Below are 26,726 nucleotides of genomic sequence, written 5' to 3'. Positions count from 1 at the left end.
CCCAGCACCGAGCACAGCGCACTCAGCTGCATCCTCCGACCGCGTCCCCCCCCCCCCCCCCCCCCCCCCCCCGCTTCCCCAGCCCTCCCCAGCGCCGGTTTGGGATCCTCAGACATGAGTCTGCATCCGCCGCTGCAGGGGTCGGCTGGGGTCGGAGTTCTGGGAAGAGGACTGGGAGTGGTGGGAGGACGAGGCAGAGGCCTTGCTGGCCTTGTCGAACTGCACGTAGCCGTCCTGCTTGCCGCTGCTGCTGACGCTGCTGTCACACTGCGTGTCCAGGAAGGAGCTGCTGTCGCTGAGGGAGCCCCTCTGGAACTCGCGCTCGCAGAGCTCGATGGACGAGCTGCCCATGCCCAGCACGAACCTCTGCCCGTAGTCGTAGAGGCGGCCCTGGCCGCTCAGGGTGCTGTAGATGTTGGTGAAGGACATGCCCGTGGGCACGCGCTGCTTGCCCGCGGGGCGCAGGTCCTGCTGGCAGCTGCTGAGCGAGATGGTGGGGGTCGAGTGGTGCTCTTTGAAGGTGTTGACGCTGTAGTAGCCATTGGTGGGGTCCTGGGAGGGGGCCAGAGCGAGAGCAGCGTCACCCGGCGGGCACAGCCTTTCGAGGCGGTCCTCCTTGGCACGGGGAGGAAGGGGACAACGGCGGGCTCGGGTCGGCGGCTGGAAGGCGGGCAGGGGCGGGCGGGGATTGCGGCGGCCGCAGGGGGGGGCGAGAGCCCGAGGGCATGCGGCAGGGGGCGCTCCACGCGCCACGTGCCACTAGGTCGGGCCGGGGCAAAGGCGGGGGAGAAGCCGAACTTGAAGGGTTTTTGTGTTTTTGTCCAGAACATGGCTACTTAATTTAAAAACGGTGTTTGTGAGGAAGCTGTGGGAGAGGAAGACCGTGGGGCCGCAGCCTTCACTCTCCCGCCTCCTGGGGCAGGTGAGCGTCCCACCTCCGGGAGAGAGAGAGAGAGAGAATAGGCACCTGTCCTCAAGGTGACCTCTGGCCTCCTCGTTTCCCGTCCTTGTTTTCTGGATCTGGGCCTTAAGGCGTCAGGGCTGAAGTCAGGATTCCACAGCTGTGACTTCCAGCCTGTGGCTATTCTTACCTTCAGGTTCTGAAACTCCTTCTCCTCTTCTTTGAGAACCTCCAGCTGCTTCAGTACTGAGTCTTGTTGGAATTCCCCCCGGTCCATCTACAACCCGAAAATGGCTGCTCAGTGGATTGGAGGTGGGCTAAGCGCCCACTTCCCCCAAGGAAAAGATAGAGAAATGAACTCAAAAGAAGCTTGCCATCTCTGTCTCCCCCTCCCCACCTCCTTTCCCTGGCTGGCATGGGGCATGGGGAGATCCCAGATGTCCTCATTGTTCCTGGATCCCCGTCCTGAGAGACAGGGAGAGACAGGAAGAGTGTGTGTGTGTGTGTGGGGGGGTGCAGTTTGCTAAGACCACACTTTCTTCCCTTGGGCTAGGGCATGACTTCCGGAGATCTCACTTGGATGATTCAATTCAATTCATTGAGCATTTACTGAATTTTGGGCCAGGCATACACACATTGAGGGACGTTAAGATAGAGCTATCCACAACAGGGAGCTGGGTCTGTAGATAAATAATTACAGAACCTCTGGGTTCAGAGGGCACAGGCTGGGGTCCCAGCAGGGCAGCTCATCACCCAGTGCTAGGCTCCGTGAAGGTCTTAGGAAAGAATCACAGTGCAGGACTACCTGTGAGATGCCGGCAACATGGGCCACACCTGTTATTCATAGCAATGGCTTCGATGTACTAAATGTTACCTTCCTAACAGAGGCCAAAGAACCTCGGGGCAAGGATCACTTCCAGCTTCTCTTTGGGTCCCCAATCCACCTGGCACAGCACCTTGTCTATTGTGGTCATTGACCAAAATGCTTTTGGGGTGAAATCACAGGTAACTGTTTTAATTTGTCATGCCTAGCACAGTGCCTGATAGACGGTAGGGCTGTTGCAAATGTTATGTTTGTGTTGGATGAATGAATGGAATGGCATAGCTCTCGATCACTGAAAATGAAAGTAACAGTTAGATGGAAGGTGGAAAATCAAGCATGCTTGGCACACGATGGGTACATGAATCTGGATAACCACAGTGACGCTTACTTGTCCTGTGGCTCACAGATGCTTCCCGGGTGGCCCTTCTGCATATGACATGATCTAGGACAGCCTCCCACCCACTCTCTGAGCTGGGATGTTTCTTCTCCCTTGTGACTCACTTTCTTGGTCTCTTTTTGGAGCCTCATGGCATCAGCCAGAGGATTTCCATTCTGTTTCACCCTCACTGATGCTGCTTTCTTCCGGTTGGGCTCCGGTAAATGTTCTGTGTCTGCCTGAATTGGAGGGCTTTCCCACCAGATTTAACTTCTAAGCCTGCCTCTCATCAATGTTGGGGCCTTACAGGGGCCAGGGGGTGGAGGAAGTGGGGGAGGGGAGGCTCCCAGCAGGCCCCTCTGCCAGGGTCCCTCCCCCGACCCAACCTCACACACCCTCTTTTTTTTTTTTTTTTTAAGATTTTATTTATTTATTTGAGAGAGAGAGAATGAGAGACAGAGAGCATGAGAGGGAGGAGGGTCAGAGGGAGAAGCAGACTCCCTGCCGAGCACGGAGCCCGATGCGGGACTCGATCCCCGGACTCCAGGATCATGACCTGAGCCGAAGGCAGTCGCTTAACCAACTGAGCTACCCAGGCGCCCCACACACCCTCTTAACTGACTATTGAGTGACGCCCACTCTTTCTCAAGGGTTTGGATTACAGGGTGTGCAGACACTCTGAGGCAATCAGGATGTCCCAATGGGAGGGAATTCAAAGTCCTTTTGGGGAGGAAGGACAGGTCAGGATACTTCCACACCAGCCTTGATGAAGCTCATCTACAGAGACATCCATTCCTTCTTGGATCTAGGCTCTGGTTTCCACTCTTGTAAGATTAATTGCTCTCCTGTGTCAGGCACTGTGTTTGGCCTGGGGGAAACAGACACGCATAGATTTGGGAATGTGCCCTTCTGGAACTTTGAGATAATTGGGGAGCTGACGTGTAATCCAGCAATGCTCTATAAAAGAGGAGCATGCAACATGTTTGAGGAGAGCAGGAAGTGTGTAGCTCTGCCAGCAGTGGGGAGGGGGAGAGGGGGAGGGACAAGCATGGACAATGATGGAGGAAGTGACATTTGAGCTGATTCTCCTAGGAAAATGTGAAATTTTTTTTTTTTATTTGCGAGAGAGAGAATGAGAGAGAGCACGAGAGGGAGGAGGGTCAGAGGGAGAAGCAGACTCCCTGCCGAGCAGGGAGCCCGATGTGGGACTCGATCCCGGGACTCCAGGATCATGACCTGAGCCGAAGGCAGTCGCTTAACCAACTGAGCCACCCAGGCGCCCGGAAAATGTGAAATTTAATAGGCAAGATCAACAGGCCTGTGTAAAGCCTCAGAGGTATAAAAGACTCAAAAGCTGGGAACATCAAGTTTTTGGGATGTCTGGAGGGCCGGGTCCATTTAGTAGGAAGATGGAGCTGGAAAGGCCAGCAGCTGCCACCTCTCCATGAAGGGCCTGATGACAAGCTTGGTGGTTGGACTTTATCTAGTAGACAGGGGGAGCCACTGAGGGATTTTAAGTAGGATAGTAACAGGATCCAATTTGCATTCTAGAAGGACCCTTTTTGTGGGGCTCTGGAGGGTGGATTGAATAAGGTGGTTAAAAAAAAAAAAAAAAAAGGTGGTGAGACCACTAGGCTGTGGTATTAGTCCAGGGAGCCACGATGAGGCCCCATCGGGGAAATCATAAGGGGACAGGGGCAAGGGCACACATGTTGAGAAAGTTTCTGAAGTGGAACTGAAAGGACCAGAGAATGAAATTTGGAAAGAAAAAGACCCGGTGAGGAAAATGTCAGTTCAGCTCAATCACGTTGGTGAGCTTCCACCAGGGGCTGCGAGTCTTTCGAGTCTCGGGGATGAACAAGGCAGCTTGCTCACCAGAGCGGAGACAGATAAGGGAAAGGGTGATTTTACAGCCACACAGTGGCTAACATGTCCTGAGCACTTACTGTGTTCTACAGGCTCCAAGCCCTTTATGGGTTTACTCATTCGGCCGTCACCACGGCCTTGTGCGCTATGACTTTCATCCCCACTTCACAGGTGGGGAGACTGAGGCACAGGCAGGCTCCCTGCTCTTCACCCCCAGGCTTGCTGCTACTCCCTCAAGGTATTTGAACCATGACATAGTATGCCCTAGAGTTTTCTAGCACAGTTTCCCAGGTTCCTGCTTGTACAGCTGGGTGGATTATGGTCAAGTAACAGGAATCTGGAAGAGGAGGGGCAGGCTTAGGTTTGCTGAAGAAGTGACGTTATGAGTTTGCTTCTGGTAAGTACTCCGGTTCCTGAAGAGGAACCTGTGTTTCTTGTAGACTTTTGGGGCTGGCTTTGGGGGAGGGGCAGGGCATGTACTGAATACCTATCATATTCATGTGTGTATAGAATTATGTACTAAGTGACAACATATTATGGCACTTTATGCATGTGTTGTCTCTCTACTGAACAGTCAGGTTCTTTGAAAGCTGGGACGGCATCTTAGATGGCTTTGAGTCTCCCAGAACACCAAGTGCAATGTAGCAGACAGACAATAACTCTTCGTTGGCGGAGAGTGGGTGCCTGACCTATTATGGGAGGAGGGCACATCTTGACCGATGCTCTGCTTCTCGGGAGCATCCAGGCCACCAAGAAGCCTCTGGGACCAGGACCTTTGGGGCACAGAGGTCGGGATGGGGTGGGGATAAGATGGCATTCTCACCATCAGCTGCTTGATGGTGGGGTGTTCCTCAGCCTCCCGGCCGGAGGCAGGCTCCTTATGAACAATCTCCACTCGGATGTCATTCTTGGCCGACACAACCCCTTTGAGATCTGGACGTAAAATAGGAAAGTGTAGATGACAGGTTCAGTCCATCCTCAGGCGTCAGGGCCTGAGATGTCAAGCCCCCACTTCCCCCCACCTCCACCCCCAGGGTTCACCCTCCAGCCCCTGAACTCAGTAGCTTCCAGCCCCCCCCGCCGCCACCTCAGTAGAACACCTGTCTGGATGTGCTGTGGGCTGTTGGGGCTTCAGCTCTCTTTCTCTGTGGGTCGTGTTAGGTGCACCTCAGCCTTCCACTCTGCTGCCCTGGCTTGAGAGGCCATCCTCGTCCGTTCATCTGCCTCACAGAGCTAGGTCCTTTTTATCTTCCTTCTAGAAGTCTTCCCTGGCCTACTCTACCAGGCTCTTCTCTCTCCATTCAGAGAATCGCTAATCTTACTGTCAGAAGGGGCTTCGGGGTCCCATGGTCCATCCCCCGCCCAAAGCAGACACATCCCTGACACGTGGCGGTCCGGCTCTTGGGTCAATGCTTCGGTGGTGGAGACTTTACAGGCTTCTAGGGGAGGCAGCTGATTGAGAGTCAGGGAGCTCTGTAGAAGACTCTTGCTAAAACATGCTCCCCTATAATTTCCACTGAGAGGGTGGTCAGGGAGCTTCCAAGACCACATCACCGGGGGCAAGCAGGAGAGCCATGGCTGCTAGGCTTGGGGTGGACGAAACCTAGTTGGGGACACCCCGCTTTCTTCTAACACATCCAAGTGGTGGAGGGAGTCGGCTTCCTCTGATTATTCATCTTGTGCCTTAGGATCATCGAACGTTAGAGCCAGTGGGGTCATAAAAGTCTCATCACGCAATCCCTTACTATTACACGCAAGGAAACCGAGGCCGGGAACAGTTGCGGCCTGCCCAGACTCGCGTGAAAAAGGCGGGGCTAGAAGCCTGAGCCCCTATTGGTGGCAGAAAAAGGTGGGGCTAGGAACCCGAGCCCCCATTGGTGGCAAAAAAGGGCGGGGCTAGAAGCGCGAGCCCCATTGGTGGCAGAAAAAGGCGGGGCTAGAAGCCCGCGTCCCCACTGGTTTCCTTCACGCAGTCCTCCCAGTTTATACTTCCGCGCATCGCGCCCTTGACAAGTAGCGTCAGAGCTGCGCTCGGGCTGGAACTCCAGGTCCGCGTGATTCCTCAAGAGTGCTTGGGCACCAGAATTTTATCGCTAGTGACTGCAGACCTTTAAAAGTCTTCACAGAGGGATTCCTTGAGGGCTTTTCTCCCCCTCGGTGTGGCTGACCTACTTCTCTGGTTAGACTAGCAGAACCTGGAGCGCAAGGATCAAGCCACCTCTCCCCCAACCCCCTCCCAGAGTTCTCCACGGTTCCATCCAGCCATAGGTGCTCAATCCCAAGTGCTGGCTGACGGCCTTGGCAGACGAAGCTCACTTCCGTCCAGTTCCACATCAGTTGCGTGCCCACTACGTGCCACACACCACGCAAAGCACTGCACGTAAGAAGATGCCAAAGACCCCATCCCTACCCCAGCAGCTCACAGCGGGTTAGGGCCCCCTGCTCACGGCACTCCTGCTTACTTGCTCTCCGGAGCAGTCTAAGCCTGGCCTTTTTCTCTGTCCCCCTCCCTGAGATCCCGGGTCTCCCTCCCGTACTTCTCTGGGAGCGGGCACAGCAGAAGGCCACAATGGTTGCCAGAAGGACGAGGAAGGCCACACCAGCTCCTACGGCCACCCCGATGATGACGGCCATCGGTACAGACTCTGTGGGAGAGAAGCAGGCACAGCCCATGGGAAATCGGGGACAACCCACTCTCCCCACGAGGGCCTTCCCCAGTTTCCTCGGGAGCAGCCCCTGGGGCCAGACACCTGCACTCAGGCGCTCCTAGGAAGTGCCTGGGGAGGGGTGGGAGTGGGGCCTGGGCAGGCCCAGGCAGAGTTCCAACAGGGGTCACCTCCACCGAGGAGGGCGTGTGAGGGACTGGGGAAGAGGGGAGCAGTGGTGGGTGGGGAGGGAGGCAAGCAGATACGGGGAGGGGAGGGCCAGGGAGGGCTACCCGGAGATGAGAAGCAAGGCTGGGGTACCCTTTAGCTCCCTTCTGTACTAAACCAGGAATAGTCTATCATGCGGGGGCTGGAGAGTAGAAAGTCCTGGATTTTTTATTTTTTTTTGAAAAACGACTACGGTCACTTCCCTTGTTTGCCTGGTTTGTGCTCTCCTTCTCTTCCCGTTCCCAGGTGCAGAGGATGGACATGGACCACCAGCTTTTAGAGAGTTCTCAGGCCTGAGGCAGCTTGTCCTCACGGGCCTGCCGGGAATCGGGGTAGTAGCTGCCAGAGGCCCAAGTCTTAGCTGCAAGGGGGGCGGTCAGGATCGCAGCTCACCCCCCACCTCTCTAAGGAGAAATGCTCCTTTTCCTTGGCCCCCCACCCCCAGTTCTGCTCCTTCTCCTCCCGGGCCAGTCCCCAGGCATCCTGGTAGCCCTCTCTTCGAGGGGCCCAGAACTCCAGCTAGGCAAGCCCCTCACTCCCTGCTGAATTTATCTGTTCAGTGCCCTAGCCTGGTGGAGATGCGGATGGGGAAGGTATATGGGGTGGGGGGGTTGTGTGTGTGCTCTTCCAGACAGCCCTGGCCCTTCTGTGGCTACATGTGGGCTGGGGTACAGGATTTGGAGCCCCGAATAGTCCATTGGGAATAGAATTAGAAAATTTGGAGGCAGGGAGACCTTACGGCCTGCTGAATCCAAACCTCCCATTTATAGATGGAAACACTGAGGTCCAGAGAGGTCGCATGACTCAGTCAAGGACACAGAGCTGCAGAAGGCCAGGGCAAATCCCAGCCTCCTCTTGCTCCCCAGCTCCGTCTGCTATATCACACAGCATCCTCCAAAGTTCACGTGCTCTGGACAGCCCAGACGCCAGCACCTTTTCTGAGCAACTTACCTCACCTCTCTATCTCTAAAATGGGATCATTACAATGCCCACCTCAGGGGGTGGTTACAGGGTTTCGATGAGTGATTGCAAGGAAAGGCCTTGAAACTGAGCCTGGCACCAGTCCTAGTTGAGTGTTTGCTCCCGTTTCTGGAGGGGTAGGAGAAATGTAGCAAGGTCAGAACCTTGAATGAGAAGAAAATTCCTTCTAGAGCCTGAGCTCCCTGCCCCCTAACCTGCCCCACATTGTCAGTGTGGATGACTGCAGGATGTCTGGGACTTCATCTTGGGCTGTGGGTTAGCCTCTCATTGCTGTTGTTTGCTTTAAAGAGGGGAAGAGAGGAAGAAACCGTCCAGCCCTGGCCCGTGGAGGTGCAGCTGGGCGGTGGCGGCGGGTTGGCCCCTCGTGGGAGGAGCAGGTGCCCGGGGTGGGCAGCGTTGGTGGCTAGGCTGGATGTGCACAACAGTGCACTCATCAGCTGCCTGTTGGTGGCCGAGACCGCTGTGAGAGTGGCAGGGGAGGGGACAGGAGAAGGGGGGTTGCGGAGAATATGCAGGGATTGAAAATGGGAGGTGTCTGGGTTGGTCTCAACAGTCAGGAGTGACAAAGGGGACCTACCTCAGTAGACCTCAGTCAGACCCATGAGCTTGCTTTGGTACGTAGATGATTTCTGTCTTTGGGTTTTAGTTCTGATAGGCAAGGAAAACTGCTTTGGAAGCTCACTGGCTCTGTACTTTTGAATTTTATTAATTTGGGCTCGATTTGGTTCCTCCTTGATTCCTAGTAAGTCTCCTTGGAAAAACTCGAGTCTTGTCTCAGCTGAGCTCAAAGCCAAAGGACGACTGTGGAAGGTTCCTTAAGCTCTCCAGGCCTCGCTGTCTCTCCCGTCCAACTAGAGGACCAGGAAACAGTATCTAAGGTGACTTCTGACCCTGGCATCTTGTGAGGCCACATTTCCTTCAGTTGTTAAACGGCACCATCTTATCTGGAGAACTGTCTCCGAGTGGGTGGGCTGGGGCAGAGGGAGGGTCTGCTGGGGTCAGGGGGACCATTGGGGTGGCAGTCCCTCTGCAGCCCGTCTGTGTGTGTTTCCTCCTTGCCTGGCTACCTGGGCTCTGGCCAAGGCCGCCTGGGCAGGCTGTCCCTCTTGGATGTTCCCTGGAGAGGGCCCGGAGGAAGGAGCCACCCTCCTGCTCAGCCTCCCCTCCTAACAAGGAGGGGAACTGGGCATGAGGAGTCTCAGCCAGGAAAGAAGGTGTCGGGGAGCTGCAGGTGAGTGTGAACAGACGGGTGACATGGAGACAAGAAGACAAGAAACTACCTCCCGCGCCAGGAGTGGTTCTGAGGGAGAATACAGCAGGGGTCCATGTGCTGCCTCTGGGAGCTTGCCTGGGCCCGGACGGGTGCTCTTAAAGGGCAGATCCGCCCAGAGGGGAGGGTGTGTGGGCCCCACAAGGAGCTTGATGAAGGGACTGGCGGGCCCTAGCTCCTTCAGGGTCCATGTGGCAGAGGACCCCCACATCTTGCTCACGGCCCTTGTCGGCCCCCTGGAGTCTGGCTTGCAACGTCCTGATTCTCTTTTTGGGTTTCTGCTTGGAGAGTGGAGGCGGTTGTCGCGTGTGGGATCCTAAGACAGAGCAACTCAACCCTGGGAGCCTGAGGACCACCTTGCTGCTGGGCACGTGGGGAGGGAGGCACTGCCCCGCAGCCTCAGCCCCGGGGGTGGATGACACTTCACTGGGGGAAAGGCAGGCAGGAGTAGGGGGAGGAGGCAGCGAGCAGAAAGCATGGATTAGCATGGATTATGCAGGCCCAGGGGCTGGGAGGCCCTGGCGTCCTGGGAAGCATGGCCAAGCTGGTGATGATGTTGAGAAGCGGGAAGAGTCTGGGAGAGCCTGGAAACAGAGGGAGGCCAGGCCAGGGGCGAGCTGAACCCAGAGGGGAGGAGCCAGGGTTTCCGAAGAGACGGGATGGGAGGACAGAGGGGGAGGAGTGAGAGCCGGTGTCCTGGGCTGCCAGCAGCCTGTGGGCTCTGGCATCGGCGACTGAGGAGATAGGTCTCTGGGGTCTCTAGCCCCAGCTGGCTGGGAACCCCTCTCCCTGCTCTGGCTGCACTAAAGCCTGGAGGTGGGGGGAGGGCAGAGAAGTTAGTGGCCTGCACAGGCCTCCCTACCCCTTTAGGGTCCCTCCCCCACTAGCCCAGAGGTCCCTTCCTCCCAGCCCGGGGAGTTCTCATGTCTCCTTCCGTACCTGCTTCCAGCCCGGCTCCCGACTTCATTTCCGAACCTGTTTGGAAATAAAGCAAGCGTCCACAGCCAGGGCCTGGCTGGCCAGGGTGGGGTGGGCCTGGGGCCGGCCACCTGGTGGGGATCGGGATGAGGGTCTCCCTCCTCTCTCATGTTTCCGGGACCACCCAACAGACCCAGGCTAGCTGAACTGAACGGGGCGTTCTTTCAGACTGACTTAGAAGAGACTCCAGAGGGGTAGGGACCAGAGAGAGAAGTTAAGGCTTGGGAGGAGGGGGGTGTCTGGAGAGGGTGGGGTGAGAACACTAAGGGGAGGGCATGGGGGTGGGGGCACTCAGGGGAAGACATGGAGGGCAAGCAACGGGGGACTGGGAGGGTTTAGGATGATGTGTGGATGATAGTATGCAAATTATGTGCAAAGCATTATGCAAAGCAGCACTATTAGTGAAGAGGTGTAAGGAGACACTGATCCGCAGGGTAGCGCTGAGGTCCGAGGGGTCCAGCTGAGACCACCTGCTTGGCCCAGAATTTCTTGCCAGGCCCTGACAGCCTGTGGGTGCGCCTGCATCTTGGAGGGGTTGGACACTGCCAGGGCCGAGGAGCCTGGACCGCCCTGTCTGCCATAGACTGAGCCCCCCTGGCAAAGGGGCAAGATCTGCAGCCCATTTCAGGCCCTGTGTACTGCTGGCTGTCTGCCGAGCAGCTCAGAGCCACCCTGCGGTGCCCCTCGGACGCTCCCAGCCTGTGGTCCGCGTGAGACCTTGAAGCGGAGACTAGAGTTCTCAGCATCTCTCTGACCAGGAGATGCGCAGTCTGTACACGGCGTCACAGGGGGGATGAGCCTTCCTGCCCCACCTCCTCGCCCGCCCAGCAGCTCTGAGCCCTCCTGCCCAGCGCTGCCCTCTGGCCAGTGTCCCCTTCAGAGCACAGTGGTCCATAGGTCTTCTATGGTCCTGGAGGAACTGCAGGGGATCTGAACCTGTACCAGGGGTTGGGGGCAGCCTAAGTACTACCCCTTAGCTTAGCATGAGCACCCTCTGGCGGACTTTTGGGGAACCAGACTGGCTTATTGTCTTAATGGGCTGGGCCAGGTTCCCCAACACATCCGTCCTGGTGTACCCCCACAGGGACACTCCTCAATGGATGACACCCCCCTAAGGACACTAGGGAAATGCCGAGTGCACAGAAGCCAGGGCCCTTAGAAGCTGCTGGAAGGCTCCTCTGTGGTCACCTTTTCCTGAAACACCATCCTGGAGAACCACCAACCTAAGCAGGTTTCCTCCCCCTTTCCTTTCCTGGTGTGCCTTGGCCTTGGGGGCACTGGACCACGGAGGGCCACTTCCTGTGACCTGACCAAGGCTGTGGAATAAGTTAGGAAGTGCTCTGTGGCTTGTCCTCGGGCTCAACCTGCCTGTGGCCCCAGCTGGGCTTTGTTGGTTCAAGACCCTGGAAGACCTTGCCTGGGGCCCTGCCGGTCCTGTCATCCCCTGGCGGCCCCCACCTTGCTCCTTGAGCCGGATGATCTCCGTGTCGGAGCCAAAGCTGTTCCAGGCGGTGCAGTTGTAGATGGTCTGGAAGTCGGCCCGCACGATGTTGCTGATGGTCAGCGTGGAGATGACCCCCTCTTCGGTGCTGACCGTCTCCACCGTGTAGCGCCCCGACGTCCCCGACTCCAGCACGTTCTCCTTCCAGGACCAGGCCTGTCCGAGGTGCGCAGAGTGAGGAGGAGACCCCCACCCCCCCGCCAGCGCCGCCCTGCCACCTCCCTGCTCCAGGCCGGGAGCTGCCAGGCTCGCATCCAGCAGCATCATGCCCACGGGTCCTCACACGCATCCCAACATGCCACAGACGTGTGCACGCAACACACATCAACGCACATCACAACACACACACCAGACCACACACGCACATAACCATGCACGCGTACACGAAGGCTGGGCCACCCCGGAGGGCATTTCCACGGACAGGGGGCCTTCTGTGGCTCTTCCCTGGGACACCTTCCGGGCAGACAGGGAACCCTGTGACAGCGATGGGAGCCCCCCGCCCTCGGCGGGCCCTCGGCTGCCCTGGCAGGTGGGAGAAGAAGACCAGCCCCAGAGTGACTGAGCCTAGTTTTGTCACTTTGCTCCTTGGTACAAACATAGGTTCCAAGAGTTGTACTCATGACCATCTTAACCTGTCTTAGTTTCTTTTTTTTTTTTTTTTAAAGATTTTATTTATTTATTTGAGAGAGAGCACATGAGAGGGGGGAGGGGCAGAGGCAGAAGCAGACCCCCCGCCGAGCAGGGAGCCCGACGCGGGACTCGATCCCGGGACTCCGGGATCACGACCCGAGCCGAAGGCAGTCGCTTAACCGACTGAGCCACCCAGGCGCCCAACCTGTCTTAGTTTCTAAGGCTGAGAGTGGAATTCTTCTCGGAGCCTTTCTGCATTTGTCAGCGTGTGAGCGCCGGGCACACAGGCCCGGCTTGCGGCATCCGGGAGAATGTGACAGTCTCTGCGGGTAAGCACTCGGCGGTGGTGGGTGAGGTGCCAGGGCTTCCTCCGACTTGGCACTGGTGACATTCTGGACCGGAACACTCCTGGTTGTGGGGGCTGGCTCGTGCATTGTGGGAAGTTTAGCAGCATCCCTGGCCAACATCTGCTCGGTGCTGGTAGCACCCCTCTGGATTGTGACAACCGACAATGTCTCCAGACAATGCCGAACGTCCCCTGGGCGGGGGTGGGGGGAGGGGAACTTGTCCCATTGAGAACCGCGGGCCAAGAGTTAGATCTCTATGAAAAGAAAGATCGTGCGAACACGCTCAATGGTGAACGGGTTATTCCCATGGGCATGGGTTACAGTTACAACTTAAAAAAAATTGAAGGGCGAGGGGAACAGGGGCATTAGTTCTATGTATGACTTCTTGCAATTTGCGTGTGAATTTTTCAGACAGGGAACGAGCCGAATGCCTGAAAAAGTGTGTAACACACGTGATGCCCTAACCGTATTGGAGTTTACAGGATGACACCTTGAGCGTTTACAGCTTCAACATCCCAGCCCCTGGCACGCACACGCCCCGGTTGCTCAGTGTGCACCCCCTACGTCCTCCCTGGTGGAGCTGACCCTGGGGCAGTCTTCTATCAGGACTACGCTAGGCATCGGGGACCACTTGAAATAGTATCTGACTTCCATTGATGCTAGAAAATGCTTCCCCTTCTCTGTTTTCGTGCCTGGGCTCCCACCGGTTTCAGATGGACTTGGGTGAAGACCCTGGCTTTTACAAAAGCAAACACCTGGCAGGGCCCAAGTGTGAACTCTTCAGGAGGCCTTAGAAGCACTGCAGGGACGGGGATGAGTTTTGCAGAAGGGAGGGACAATGGAATGATACTTTTGGGGGGGGAGAACTTGGTAAGTGGGGCGGGGCAATCCACGGGCACCTGGAGGCTAACAGAGGAGAACTCTGGGGGGGTGAAGAAAGGGGGTTGCCGACCATAAACCACACTCTGTCTAGGATTTTGCCGAAGACTGGCCTTGAACCCAGGAAAGGGAAGCAATCACTTAGCATTCCTTTCTGCTACCCTCACTTGCCCCTCTGCTCCTAGGACGCAGAACTTGGTTGGAAGCATTACTGTTATTACTGTTAGGGCACATCTGGACAGCAGAGCAGAGTTAAAGACACTTGCAGACCAGCCCTGGGAGCACACTGTCTTCATGATGCCTTTCCCAGAGAGACAAGGCAGGTATAATTTTCCCCACGGAGGATGGGAAGCTCAGAGGCCTGGTGGTTGTAAGGGGCGGTCTGAGATGAGCCGCCAGGGGAGTCCCCCAGCCCTCCCCTCCCTGCCCCAGAGCACTCACGATTCGGTCGGGTGGCGGCGTGCTCCGGATGAAGCACTTGATCTGGCCCTTCTCCCCGTGCAGGGCATGCTGGGTCTGGGTGCTGGAGATGATGGGGGGTCCTGTTGGGGAGACAGCATCACACCAGGGAATCAGGAAAGGCAGGTGCCTGGCTGGACCCTTCTGGGACGGGGTTCAGAAGTTGACCCATTCATCCAACCCTTCGGCACACATTTACTGGAGGCCTGTATGTGCAAGGTAAAGTGCAAGGCAGGGGACTCAAAGATAAATTAAGTGTTCAGTCAGTCATAACCCTCTCAAGGGATGACGAGCGAACGCTTCTAAGTCAGAATGCCCAGAAGACATAAATAACCGTCATAAAAGGTGGTGAGTTTTCTTACCACGGCGCCGTACACATGGAGAGCCAACGGACTCCAGAGGAGGGGGGCTAATTCTGCCTGGCGGGTGGGAAAGCTTTATGAAGGAGGTGGGAAACCTCAGAAGAGAGTAGGGGAAGTGTTGGGGAGGAAGGGATACTAAGTAATGTTACCTCTCTAACTAATACCACCTCTGCCTTAGTGGGCTGTTCCATTCGAGCCATTCTTGCCCATGTCCAGGAGAGGGCGCGCTTGCCTAACAAACTGGGTGCCCTCGCAGGGCCGGGCAAAGCCGGGAGGAACCGGGAGAAAGAGAAGGAAATGCTCGTGTTCCTCTGGGGGGTAGGGGGGAATCACCCTGCTTAGGGGGAATGCGCTGGGCGGGTTCACAACCTTCATCTCACGTGTGTCTTGGAGGTCCCGTAGTTCCTGGCCTTGCCTGCCTCCACATAGGCACCCATACGGCCCAGGTGAGACCATGGCTCCAAAGCTGATCAGGACACGATCCCGTCCAGCGTGTGTGTGTGTGTGTGTGTGTCACGATCCCATCCAGCGTGTGTGTGTGTGTGTGTGTGTCACGATCCCATCCAGCGTGTGTGTGTGTGTGTGTGTCACGATCCCATCCAGCGTGTGTGTGTGTGTGTGTGTGTGTCACGATCCCGTCCAGCGTGTGTGTGTGTGTGTGTCACGATCCCATCCAGCGTGTGTGTGTGTGTCACGATCCCATCCAGCGTGTGTGTGTGTGTGTGTGTGTGTGTGTAAGAGGGGGAGAAATGTTTATGGATGTCTCCCAGAGTCCCTGTCTTATCTACCTCCTCCCACAGCCTAGAGAGTCCACCTGCAGTCTAAGAGTGTGCCTCCTGTCCAGTTCTGCCTTTTATCTCACCCAAGTCCTTCCCGTGCAACGCCCACCTGGCACGGAAAGGGGGGAGGGAGGAGAAGTGAATTCAGCTGTTTGCTCAGCTAACTTCCTGGCTGGGGCTGGGGCGGCTGAAACAAGCGGTGTAGGGATGGAGACCCTCGTGCCCCCTTCCCAATCCCTGAGGGAAAAGGTTGGGTCTTAGGTGGCCGAAAATGGAGGAGAAAGAGCTAGAGCAAGGGATCTGGAGGACAGGCAAAATTATGCTGGGAACAAAACAGAAATTGCTGCAGACATAATTGCTGTTTATTAGCCGCCTTAATTAAAACAGATTTGCATTTCTATGACTAGCTCTCAGCCAGCGGGTGGGGGTGGGTGGGTGCTGGAGACACTCAGGTGATGCTACTGAGTTTGGGACGGCTAACAGCTTGGAGCTGGATGCGGCGGACGTGGGGGACCCTTCAGGTAACGGCTTCCAGCCTGAGGTGGCTCTGAGCATGGGCTGAGCCCAGTGTAGTGTCTTTCTTACGTATTTTTGCTCCAAGAAGCCTTTGACCAAAAGGCAGGAGGGCTTGATGTTTTAGGAACTTGGATGGCACTTTGTTTTGCTGCTGGCTGGAAGTGAGGATACCATAAAACCTTTTCCCCTTCACTTTCCAGGAACTAGGAATTCTCTGGGGGCGTTTTCAGGCATTCTAAAAGCCATCAGGCAAATGGGTAAGTGTTTAAGGGCTTCTTAGAAGAAAAAAAGAAATCAGAATAAAGGTGGGGTTGGGCAGTCAAAGCACAGTGGTAGTGTGGTTAATCTTCCCCTCCCTGCAGATCCCGGGTTTGAGCCAAACCAGGCAAGACCTGCGCCAATTTACTCCCTAAAAGGCAGTGGGCAGCAGTCGCCCACCAGCTGGGGTGTGTTGTGAGGAGGACCCCATCTCATTTTGGATCCTTTCATAATGTCTGGTCCCTTCAGCCCAGCCCAGGCCCCTTTCCAAAGGGCTTCGCCATCCCTCCACCTGTTCTCTAGATCATTCCTCTCCCACGTCGGTTCTCCCCCCTGGCCACTTAAGCCATCCCCCTGCATCAGGGCGAGATGACCCTAGTTCAGCAGAAACAAACTGCCTCCTTGCTTCACTCCAATCCCTTGGGCGGTTCTCTTCCTGCCGATCTAGGGGAGCCTGTGCATAAGGACTGGAGGCAGAGGAGGGGGATAGACACACGATCCCTGGGGGGGTGCAGATCAAACCCTGTGTAGCCGCCAGGGCCCAGGCTGGGGTGTCCCTTCCAAGAGAAATGTCCACCCGAGGTGTGCGAGGTGTGTGTTCCCTTCCCAAGAAACCACTTTGTCCCTGCTGGGAAATGCCTGGATATCTAAAGTGACAATGGAATGTCAGTCCCTCATTTATCCACCTGGTTTTCCCCAGAAATGGGGATGTTCCCTTAAAAGCTTCAGGCTTGGGGACCCTGGAGGGTCCCCAGCCCCGCTGGGCTGGTCGTGGGGCCAGCAGACGGGAGCTGGCCACAGTCATGGGCCAGCACCCAGAGCGGGCAGCAGGGGAGGCCACTGCCTTCACGGGGCCTGGCGCCTGAGCTCAGTGTCAGACACGGAGCAGCAGAAAAAGGCTGCAGTCTGCGTTGCCATGGATATACGGAGGCGCGATCAGATGCTGTTATTTTTAGCCCTGCAGTGCCAATTTATTGGTGGCGTCCTGGGGACCCAGGGGGAAGGCAGGAAGACTCCTGAGTCAGGGTTCTGCCCAGGACAGGTGGCCTGTGAGTGCACCCGGGGTCTGAGTAGATTCTCCCTCCCTCTGGGGCTGCCAGGACTCTGGGGGAGGAGAGGAAAAGAAATCAGTGGAGCGGGGCTGGCTAATGGGGAAGCCAGAGGGGAATGGCTGAGGAAGCACCAAGCTTGTTTTAGTTTTCTAGCAAAGGGGGAGAATAGATGAGGCTTCCTGTGGGCAGCTTCCTGGGTGGAGGTGAAGCCAGGACGGCAGATTTCCAGAACATGGCTCAACCCCTCCTTAGGGCCCTGATCTGGGGCCAGGACCCAGAGGCCCTGCAAAGGTGAGTCTGGGGCTTGGGTCCCACTGCGGCTCAGAGCCTCAGGGCTTTGACCAGAGGCAGACTCTGTGGGACCAGGGGGCTCGCAAAGGGAAACCAAAAACCCAGTGGACTGAGGAAGTTTGGAAACAGAGAGGGGCTTGGCCTTCGCTTTTCTCCCTCTCTCCAGCCAGCAGCTTTGGTTGCCCACCCTGCCTGAGTGCGTACCATGGCAGGGACGTCAGATTTCCATCATGGTGCTACAGCCTTCCTGGGTCTGACCCAGCTTCTCTGTGACCTTCTATATGCCATCATCCATGCTGGTCTAATACTCTGTCCCCTAAGTCTTCTGTGTTCTGGGGACATCTGAAAACCCTCTCCTGCTATAATGGTTTTATGGTAAGTGATGACTCTGCCCTCAAGAGGACCCTCTGAATGCTTGATCTTGTGGAAATTGTGACGGTCTCTCGGACCGAGCAGCTATCATGCAACAGGAAGGGGCCAACCAGGAGTTGCAGAGACGCTCCCTTACATTCCCTCCAGGGCCAAGGTCAAGGTCAAGGTCAGAGGGTAGATACGGGATCTAAGTTGGCTGCCTAGTGATCCTCTGACCCTTTCCTCTTGGCCAGGATAAAATTCATCAGCTACCACTTCTAAGGCTGGGACCCCTTAGGAGGAAGGTGACGCAACTAGCCAGGTCCTTCCTCACCTCAGGCCTGGGCTTTGACACGGACTTGAAGAGGTGGACAGAACTGCTATGGAGCCAGGGTTGGGGGTGGAAGCAAGGCCCAGAGCCAACGACAGGCCCTCTGAGGCAATGCCTGGGACCAAGATGCCTTGGGCCCCTCTCTGCCCCCTCCTATCCCCTTAGCATGAGTTGGGGAGGGGCCTTACCATTGACAGTCAGGGTCACCTCTCGCTCCCCGGCTCCCACCCGGGGCACCACGGCTCGGCACACATACTTCCCAGCATCCTCCTGGCGGACGGTTTTGAGGGTCAGGGTCTTTTCATTGCTCAGCACCTGGGAGGATTGCAGAAGATCAGACATGGAGAGCAGAGCCGGGCTCTTTCTGTCTCCCAGAACCAGAAGGGCTGCGAGGCGGGCCTGCCATAAGTGACCCGGTCTTCAGCATGGCAGTAAGGCGCAGGGGTGGGGTGGGAGACAGTATGCCCCGTGAGCTGTCCAGGGGAGATCCACAGCTGCACACCAGCTGGGAGGGGGGAGTGTGCAAGGAGTGGGGGAGCGGGTACTCCCCGGCTGGGGCCTGGAGGCTTTCTCAAACACAGGCAGGCTGCCCACCAACCTGTACCCGGCTGGCCCCTCCTGGACCAGTCTTTTTGGAGTCATTTTCAATATCCTTTTGGGATAGAGTTTGGGGGTGATCCAAAGACTTTGGCCTTAGCTAACTCTGAGTTCAAATCCTGACTTGGGTGGTGACTACCTGCGTGGCCTGGGGCAGTTTCTTATCTGCTCTGATGCTCTTATTTCTACAGCGGGGCAGCCCTGCTCACAGGATGGAGTGGTGTCTGGCCCACAGGAGGCCACACGGAGGCCAGTTTCTGTCTGCCTCACCCTTGACTTCCCTCCCAAGGCTCTCGCTGGTCCTCCTGAGGGGAGGGGTTTCTGATAAACTTACACATCCTTTTTTTTTTTTTAAGATTTTATTTATTTATTCATGAGAGAGAGATTGGCAGAGGCAGAGGGAGAAGCAGGCTCCCCGCGGAGTAGGGAGCCCGATGCAGGACTCGATCCCAGGACCCTGGGATCATGACCCGAGCCGAAGGCAGACGCTTAACCGACTGAGCCACCCAGGCGTCCCGATAAACTTACACATCCTAAAAAACCTATTTATTTTAAAAGAGGAACACAGGAAGACGGCGAAACTTAACTTAAAAGCTTAAGGATAGCCTAACTATTCGGGGAAAGTAGAAAAGGCTGTCTAGAGACTTTTTACTCCCAGCGCATTGGTGACCACCTGCTTTTCTTCTAAGGTTTAGTGACAGGGCAAAACTGCAATGGTTAGTCTGTTTGGGACTGAGGGGGTACATGTGGGTATCTGGGGTTCCCTCTCTTCTTTCTGGGGTCCTTCTTCCTTCAGCTTACACTGGAGACTGATGCCCTTAGCCAAAGAGTGAGAGGGGCCCAGAAGGCAGTTCGGGTGGTCCCCTGTGGGGTGTGAGCTGAGGACTTACCACGCCCGAGCCCCGTTTCATCCAGACGATGGTCAGAGAGGGGTTGCCTGTCCAGGAACAGCTGAAGACCGCATCGGAGCCCAGATCCACGAGCAGGGATTGGGGCTCTGTGGTCATCCGGGGCCCAACTGTGAGAGGAGTAAGGGGGAGACAGGGCTCTTGGTGGGCTGGGAGCTCTGGGAGAGGGGTCTGAAGGACCTGGGAAGTAAGCAAGAGACCCCAGTCCCCCAGCCCGGCCTCCCTCAGGCCCACCCACTGGCAGCAACAGCCCTAGGAAAAAGTGCTCTGGCCCCAGTTCTACTGGGATTTGCCCCCATCTCCTGCCCTTTGTCCTGCTTCCAGGAGGCCCCTCCCCAGCCTGCAGGCAGAGAGGACTTCCTCCTACCCCAGAAATCCTGGGATTTTTCTGTGTCTGCCTTCAGGTCCTTGCTCATCTCCTCCAGGCTTCAGCTGAGGGACCTGGAATCCAGTTACCCTGTGCACCTCGCCCACCTCCTGGAGCCCTCCCAGGGTCCTCCCAGGGGCTCTGAGACAAGGCGTGGTGGAAGCATGCCTCTCCCCGTGTTCTCCAGCCTCTCCCCGTGTTCTCCACCCTCTCCGAGCCCGCAGGTTATGCTCCGTTCCAGCCCCTCCCAGCCTTTCTCCAACCCCGGTGAAGTAGCTGGGCCTGGTCCCAGGCCCCTGCTAAGTGTTGGTGAGCATTAATGGAGGCTCCTCTCCGTCTCCCCGCTGCACACCACCTGTAACCAGAGCCTCCTGCAGACCAAGCCTTGGTCCCCAGAGTGGGTGTAATGGTGGGATTTCAGGCACGGTGACGGGAGGGTGTGCAGAGAGCTGCTTAGCTGCTTTCCAGGAGCCGAAGAACGTGAAAACCAGGGTCAGGAGACCGGGATTAGTCCCTTGAAAAGGGGGTGGTGGCACTTTCTGTTGAGGCCACTGGGGGTGAGGGGAGGGGTCAGATATAAGTTTGCAAAAGTGCTTTTCAAACTATAAAGCGCAGTAGATGAGCTAATGCTTATTGCTGTGAACACATCCAACCCATCAGTCAGTGATGGGCTGGCTCACCCCAAGGGGGTCCCTGCCAGGCCACCAGAGGGAGGTGTACTCGGGTCCCTAATGGGAGGCAGCGGGGCCTGTGGTCAGCAGTGGATTTGCTCGAGCCTGGCCTCAGTTCTCCTTCTGCGACTTACTTGCTGAGTGACCTTGGGACTCCATCCCCTCATCTGAGTAATGGGGATAATAATTCCTGTCTCCCTGGGTTACTACAAGGGTCAAGGTATGCCGGAAATACCACACCAAGAAGCTTTTCTTAAAGTGGGCGGCACTGTGAGCTCGTGAGGCATGGTTCTATGGTGTGCAGAGAGCCCAGCAAGGTTCCTGAGCCCCTGAGCAGAGATGCTCCAGGGCCGGCTCGCCTGGGGATGCCCCTGGACGACTGTACTCACAGTAGACGTCCACCGTGCGGCTGATGTTGGTGCTGCCCAGGGCATTGGTCACCTCGCAGGAGACAGGCTCTGAGAAGTACGTGTAGTCCACTGAGGTCCGATACACTTCTCCAGATGCTTCCTTAATGATCTGGCCCCGCTTGGCCCACCTGCAACACAGGCCCCGCGTGCCGCTGTGGATCTCCTCCAATGGCAAGGGTGTTTCTTCCACCCGGGGGCTGCGTCTCTCTAGAAGCTAGAAAGCGGGGTGTGGCATGGGGTGGCACAGGGCTAGGCCCCCCTCCCACCAGAGATCCTTCAGTGCCGGGGTGGGGAGGGTGGCCAGCAGGAATCTCCATAGAGGGGTAACTTCCGGGGCTAAGGGAAGAATCGGTGTTGGAGGCAACAGGCTTTGGTCCGCAGGTGACAAGCAGGTTATTCTGGAGAGAGGTGGGTGGACTACTCAATAGATTGGCCCATCTGACTGGCTAGGAAATGAATAAACCACTATCAGTCCCTAGACAGCTTGGCCATCCCGCTCTGAGCGCTACCGAGGGCCTGTCTATTGGGATCCCCAGTGGGAAAGAGGGAGGCCAAGGTCTAGTGGCACGTGCCCATACACGCGTGTGCATCTGCACCCACACACGTGCACGTGCGTGCACACACACAGACTTGATTTCCAGACGAGGTGGGAAGTTGTGGGAGGGGTATTAGCCAGAGGTCCCCAGGGCGCTTCCTCCAGCTCTCTCAGCTCTCCTGTCCTGACTCCTGTCCCCAGGGTGGGTCCCTTCACCGTGCCCCCTCGTCCCTCCCAGGGATAGCGCTTGCCCTTTCTCCTGCCCAGCTTCTAGCCTCCCACCCTGTCTTCACTCCTCTGAGGCTCCGGCTCCATCAGTCCTCATTTGGTCAGAGGGGCAGGAAGACGGCTGTGAAGTCTTTCATCCGCCAGTCACCAATCAGTACCACCAGAGTGAGAGACTGAAAAGCCCCGGGGTTGCCTTGGTCCTGGCCCTGGGGCGGTGATCACTGCCTTAGACCAGTGTGGGAGGGGGGAGCCTGCTGTCCGTGAGGCAGTGCTGGGAGCCCCCAGGGGCACGCGTGTGTGCATGTGTGTGTGTGCGTGTGGGGGGGCCCTTTCCCTACAGACCCCCAGGGAGAGAGTTCACAGCGTCCCCTGGTTTAACCCCACTGTGGACAACACTTAACTTTTCACGCAACTTCCAACCGGGCTCCTCCTATTCCAAGCCTATTTCGGGGTGTTTGTGTTATTGTGACCCCATGACCATGAGTCCCGGTAACCACAGCTTCCCTGTGGCCCACGCCTTCACCTCCCCTTTCTCTCGGTCCTGGAGCCGTTGGTGGTACCGAGGGGACCGTCTCCTGCCTTCCCTCCCTCAGCTTCACACTAAGGCCCGTCCAGCCCCAGGAGACAGCCGTGTCTTGGCATCACGTGGAGCGCCCAGGTTGACACCATGTGGTTATTATCGTGAGTTAATATCACATAATTATTAAGAACATGATTAATAATAACACTTATAGTTTAACAACAGAGCAAACCATAGCTCCCTGAGAGCTTAAGGAGCTTCCCAACAAACCATTATGAGTTATTCATGAATCATTTCCATTTCTAACTTTAATTTAATGACCAGACTTAACAGCCAGGCACAGCCCCTGCCTGAGGAAGAGGAATTCAGTGCCAGGCACACGGCTGGGGTTCAGCGTCCAACCTCCGGCTGAATGAAGCATGGGGTCAGGCGGAGGGGAGCGGAGGGGGGCGGAGGGGGGCTGCAGCAGGTGGGACCGGGAGGAGGGCAGGGTGAGCCCCTCCTGCTCCCCCAGGCCTGCTCCTGCCTCGGGTAGGTAGGTTAGCCCTTCAGAACCTGCGGGCTGGTTCTGAAGGGCTGTCCTCTTCTGTCATTGGAGGAGTTCCTGGAGAAGATGGGGCTTTCTCCTCCTCTCCGGGGCCCTCACGTAAGTCACTGAGGGTGCAAGCTTCACCTGCTCAGCCCCGAGGAGCTCAGGAGAAGTGCTGGGGCTCGCACAGGCCCGGAGCCCAGCGGGGCTGTGCTGTCCCAGCCTGGCCCCCTGTGCAGTGGCTGCCCTTAGCCCCCCAGGGCCTGTCCCTTCCTTAGAGGCGCAACGGGGCGCGGGAGGAATTCCTAGCCTGTCCTCTCCCAGGGTCACAGGCAGGAGCAGGCTGTGGGGGCTGCGCCCTCTGGTATCGCAAACCAAGGCGAGTCCCCTGTTCATATCTCGCTCAGTCCATCCTTTCCCTCCCTTTCTTTATGTTCCTCTCCCACACCAATAAAACCCTCTGTAGGGGTCCCTTCCAGAAGCTCAAGCCCCTCCTTCAAGCGGCTGGCCACAGGGTCCAGGGTGACGCGGGAGCAAGGCCACCTCTCTCAGCCCTTCCCTCTCCTCTCTCTTCTTTGGCTGAGCTTTCACCTCCTCCTCCTTCCAGTTGGACCCTGCACACTGCCCCTTCCTCCCAGCCCTGCCTCCACTGTGGCTCCCACCCCACCGCCCCCAGCCCCTCTGAAAAGGAGTCAGATTAAGCTTTTCCCAATCAATGTCTAATTTGGCCGGAGCAAACGTAAGAGGATTAATTATTTATATCACAGAATCAGGAGGCCTGGCTGTCACAGCTGACAGGCTGTCCTTAAATAGCCCCGAGTTTCACACGGGGCGGTGGCCCCGGCCCTGGAATCTGTAGGGGGCTTGGGGGCGCAGGAGAGCCTCAGCAGGTGGGGAGATGCTTTCCCTGGTGTGCCGGGACCTGGCCTGCCCGTCTCAGGCCCCTGGTCCTGGGGGGCAGCTGAAGTGACAGCCCAGTCCACCGCACCTGCTCCCACCCATGTCCCCTTCCCGGGTGCTGGGGTGGAGGAAGCATGGTTCTAATTTCTGAGATCAGAGCCTCGGAGGGGCACAGGAGGAAGCAATCAAGATGAATATGGAAGTGAAACACAGATCCCTGCAATCTTGTCAAAGTCAGTTGGGAAAAATCAATGTCCTTATGTGAGGAGATTTGTTTAAGGCTTTTCCTCTCAGAGCCCAACACCGAATCTAGAACCACCATCTGCCTGCTGACTGAGCCCTCCCTCGAGGGGCTGGCCCATGTGGGTGGGCGCGGGGGAGGGGGCCCTCCTTTCTCTCCTCTTGCCACCGCCCCTCCACTCTCTTTTCTCCTAAATTTTCCTAGTTGCCCGAAAGGCTTCCCCAAAAAGTCTCTGGAGTCCTGAAGGGAGTGTGGTCCACACTGAAGTGTTTCAGGGCATTTGGCTAATCAGAGGGCCGTGAGGGAGGTGACTTGCCGCAAGTGTGAGCATCTGTGGGGAGGCCTGCCCCTTCCCGCACCCACGGCTGTGCCTCTGTAAGCAGGGGCTGACCCGGGACCCTGGGGGGCTGCAGGGGGGGGGGTGGAGGCAGAGGGAGACTTGCATGCTCTGTGCTTGTTTATTAACTTTTTAGTTTAAAAAAAAACCGCTTTGAAATTATAGAAACATGGCAAGAATAGGCCAATTAACTGCCATATTCCCTTCACCTAGATTCACTAGTTCTTAACGTATTGTCACATTTCTTTTTTTTTTTTAAGATTTTATTTATTTATTTGAGAGAAGGAGAGAGAATGAGTGAGTGAGAGAACAGAGCGGGGGGAGGGGCAGAGGGAGAAGCAGATTCCCTGCTGAGCAGGGAGCCTGATGTGGGACTTGATCCCAGGACTCCGAGATCATGACCTGAGCCAAAGGCAGATGCTTCATTGACTGAGCCAGCCAGGTGTCCCTATTGTCACATTTCTTTATGATGATCTCTCCAGAAGGAGATATGAACTTCATCATCATCATCATCACTGGTGTTCCGCTTCTAGAGGGGGGTGCCCCAAAGACGAAGCCCCGCTGCCTGGCTTCTGGGGCGTTCGCTCACCCTGTCCTGGTCAGAAGGCAGGGGAGGGGTGGGGGACATTGCTGGGTCCCGGAGCATGGCCCTGCCTGCTGCCCAGCCCTCCCATAACCCGGTCCTCAGATGACCTGGAGCCTGGCAGTGAAGAGACGTGGAAGTTGTACATTCTGGTCTCCGGGGTCCCACAGGCATTCCCGGGAAGGCTGTGAGGGTGACCGTGGGATGCGTCTGCTTGGGTGCCTGTGGGAGTCTGGGGCTGCCCAGAGAAACGGGTATTCGAGGTCTCTCTGGGCACGTGGGGCTTGGCGTTTAGGGATTGTAAGCAGACCCCTGGTCGGCAGCAGAGAGGAGGCGAGCGCAGGCCCGCAGGTGCACAGAGGAAGCCCAGAGAAAGGGACTCTCTCTGGGTGTCTGTTTTGCATCTTTAGTCACTTCCAGACAGATGCCAGATCCCAGCCAAACCACACCCGCCACCCTGGACCCACAAGGCCGTGCGCCTGCAGCGAACTTTCCCCTGCCTCCAGCCCAGGGAACGGTCACACCGGACAGGACAGATGGGTTTGCATCCTATTTTAAAATATCCTCAAGGATAAAGACTCCACGCCTTTCCTGGGTTTTGGTTCCAGTGTCCCGGTGTAGTTCAATTATCTGCACTGCGGGGAGCTCCTCCTTGCTTCCAACCTGAATCTCTCTCTGGCTGCCTCTTTGGCCCATTTCCTCTCATTGAGCCCTCTGGTCTGTGCCGCCTCTTGTTGTCCCTGTCCTCCACTCCCACTGGCCGACCGATTATCTAGTCTGGGGCCATTAGCATCCCTGGCACCAGCTGATGCTGCGGCTTAATAACCCATCTCGATGGCAGAGGCGACGCTCTGGGCTCCACCATCAAGTCTGGGCTGGTGGGGAAGGACGGGACCGAGTTAGGGCCGTGTCGAGTTCCCCAGGGCGTCTAAAGGAGGTGAGTGTCCGAGTCTGCCCTTGAGCATCTCTGAGGGCACTGCGTCTCTTGAAATCTCGTGCGGCGGTGCCCAGGCGGGAGGGTGCCCAGAGGAGCCAGCCCGCATTATAAAGCACCTGCTGCATGCCCCGCGCCGTGCTCCATGCCGAGTGCCCTAAGTGGCTAAATTGCAGTTCTTGCCTTCAAGAAGCTCCATCAACAGGGAAAGACGAGCGTGTAAAACACAGTGCTTTTATCAGTGTTGTGAGCCAGGGATGCACAGGGGCCATGGGTGGACATGATCCGAGGCGCCTGCTGGACAGGGCCTCCTGTCCCAGAAATCTTACCCTACACAGGTGAACAGTTCGGTGAGCACATGGCTAGAATCTAGGTTCTGATCTTACTGCTTCTCCGGGTTGTTTTACCTTTTTTTTTTTTTTTTTTTCTGAGCCTCTCTGCTCTTTTCAGACAGAAGGGATAACCAAGCTCTCCAAACAGAAGAGGTTATACCCACTGCATCCCGTGGAAGGGGAGTGCGCATGTACATGAAGGAAAGGGAAAGTCTACCTGACCAGGGGTGAATGGGTGTGTGGGGAAGGGAGAAGGATCCTGGGCTCCCACAGTGAACCAGCCCGTGCGCTGCGCGCCCTGGACCACAAGCAACACCCCGTGTGATAGGCAGGGGTGTGGAGGGGTCCAGGGGCCAGGCTGTGCCTCGTCAGCGGGACTCTGACCTGTACTGGGTGACAGCTGGGTTGGCCTTTGCAGAGCAGTGGAATGTGACAACGTTGTCCTCCAGCACCGGCTGTGGTTCCACCGACAGGTTGACAAGCGGGGGGTCTGCAGAGAGAAGAGATTCCTTTGCAAACTGGGGAGCTGTGTCCATGGTTTTGGCGCAAGAAGCTCCCCTGGGTGACATGGAGGGTAAAGGCCAGAGATTCTACCAGCAGCCACCACCCTGATGGTCCCCAGAAAGTTCCCGGGGGGTGCCTGCTTCAGCTGGCCTGGTGGTGCGGTCAGGGCTCCCCCTGTGGATTCAAGGCCTGGTGTTTAAATGAACAGCCAGCCAGGAGGCATGGCTTCCTGGGCCCCCAGATGCATGCTGCCCATCTTCCTGCCTTTAGACAGAACAAAACACTTCAGACAAGAGAGTTGGGAAA

The 26,726-nt window shown here is 56.8% G+C and overlaps 1 protein-coding gene across 4 annotated transcripts in view; it reads right to left on the bottom strand.

Moving 5' to 3' along the window:
* Nucleotides 1-67: 67 nt before the first annotated feature.
* Nucleotides 68-26,726, bottom strand: part of KIRREL3 (kirre like nephrin family adhesion molecule 3) — a 525,608-nt gene continuing 498,949 nt past the window's right edge. The window contains exons 7-17 of one of the 4 annotated variants that reach the window (XM_081799114.1): nucleotides 26,301-26,406; nucleotides 20,757-20,905; nucleotides 19,312-19,439; nucleotides 18,013-18,139; nucleotides 13,867-13,967; nucleotides 11,527-11,725; nucleotides 10,030-10,065; nucleotides 6,429-6,611; nucleotides 4,790-4,899; nucleotides 1,092-1,178; nucleotides 68-552 (exon numbers count right to left, since the gene is read on the bottom strand). In XM_081799114.1, coding sequence (XP_081655240.1) covers nucleotides 109-552; nucleotides 1,092-1,178; nucleotides 4,790-4,899; nucleotides 6,429-6,611; nucleotides 10,030-10,065; nucleotides 11,527-11,725; nucleotides 13,867-13,967; nucleotides 18,013-18,139; nucleotides 19,312-19,439; nucleotides 20,757-20,905; nucleotides 26,301-26,406 — 1,670 coding nt within the window. In that variant the 3' untranslated portion in view covers nucleotides 68-108. The remainder of the gene's footprint in view (nucleotides 553-1,091; nucleotides 1,179-4,789; nucleotides 4,900-6,428; nucleotides 6,612-10,029; nucleotides 10,066-11,526; nucleotides 11,726-13,866; nucleotides 13,968-18,012; nucleotides 18,140-19,311; nucleotides 19,440-20,756; nucleotides 20,906-26,300; nucleotides 26,407-26,726) is intronic. The other 3 variants (XM_081799116.1, XM_081799115.1, XM_081799118.1) reach the window with 3 other exon arrangements.

The sequence above is a fragment of the Leptonychotes weddellii genome, chromosome 11 (assembly GCF_054177405.1).
Source record: "Leptonychotes weddellii isolate Sample4059 chromosome 11, ASM5417740v2, whole genome shotgun sequence".
In the NCBI taxonomy this organism is placed as follows: Eukaryota; Metazoa; Chordata; class Mammalia; order Carnivora; family Phocidae; genus Leptonychotes; species Leptonychotes weddellii.
The sequence above is the reverse complement of the archived record's forward strand: the minus strand, read 5'-3'. Positions and strand labels throughout refer to the sequence as shown.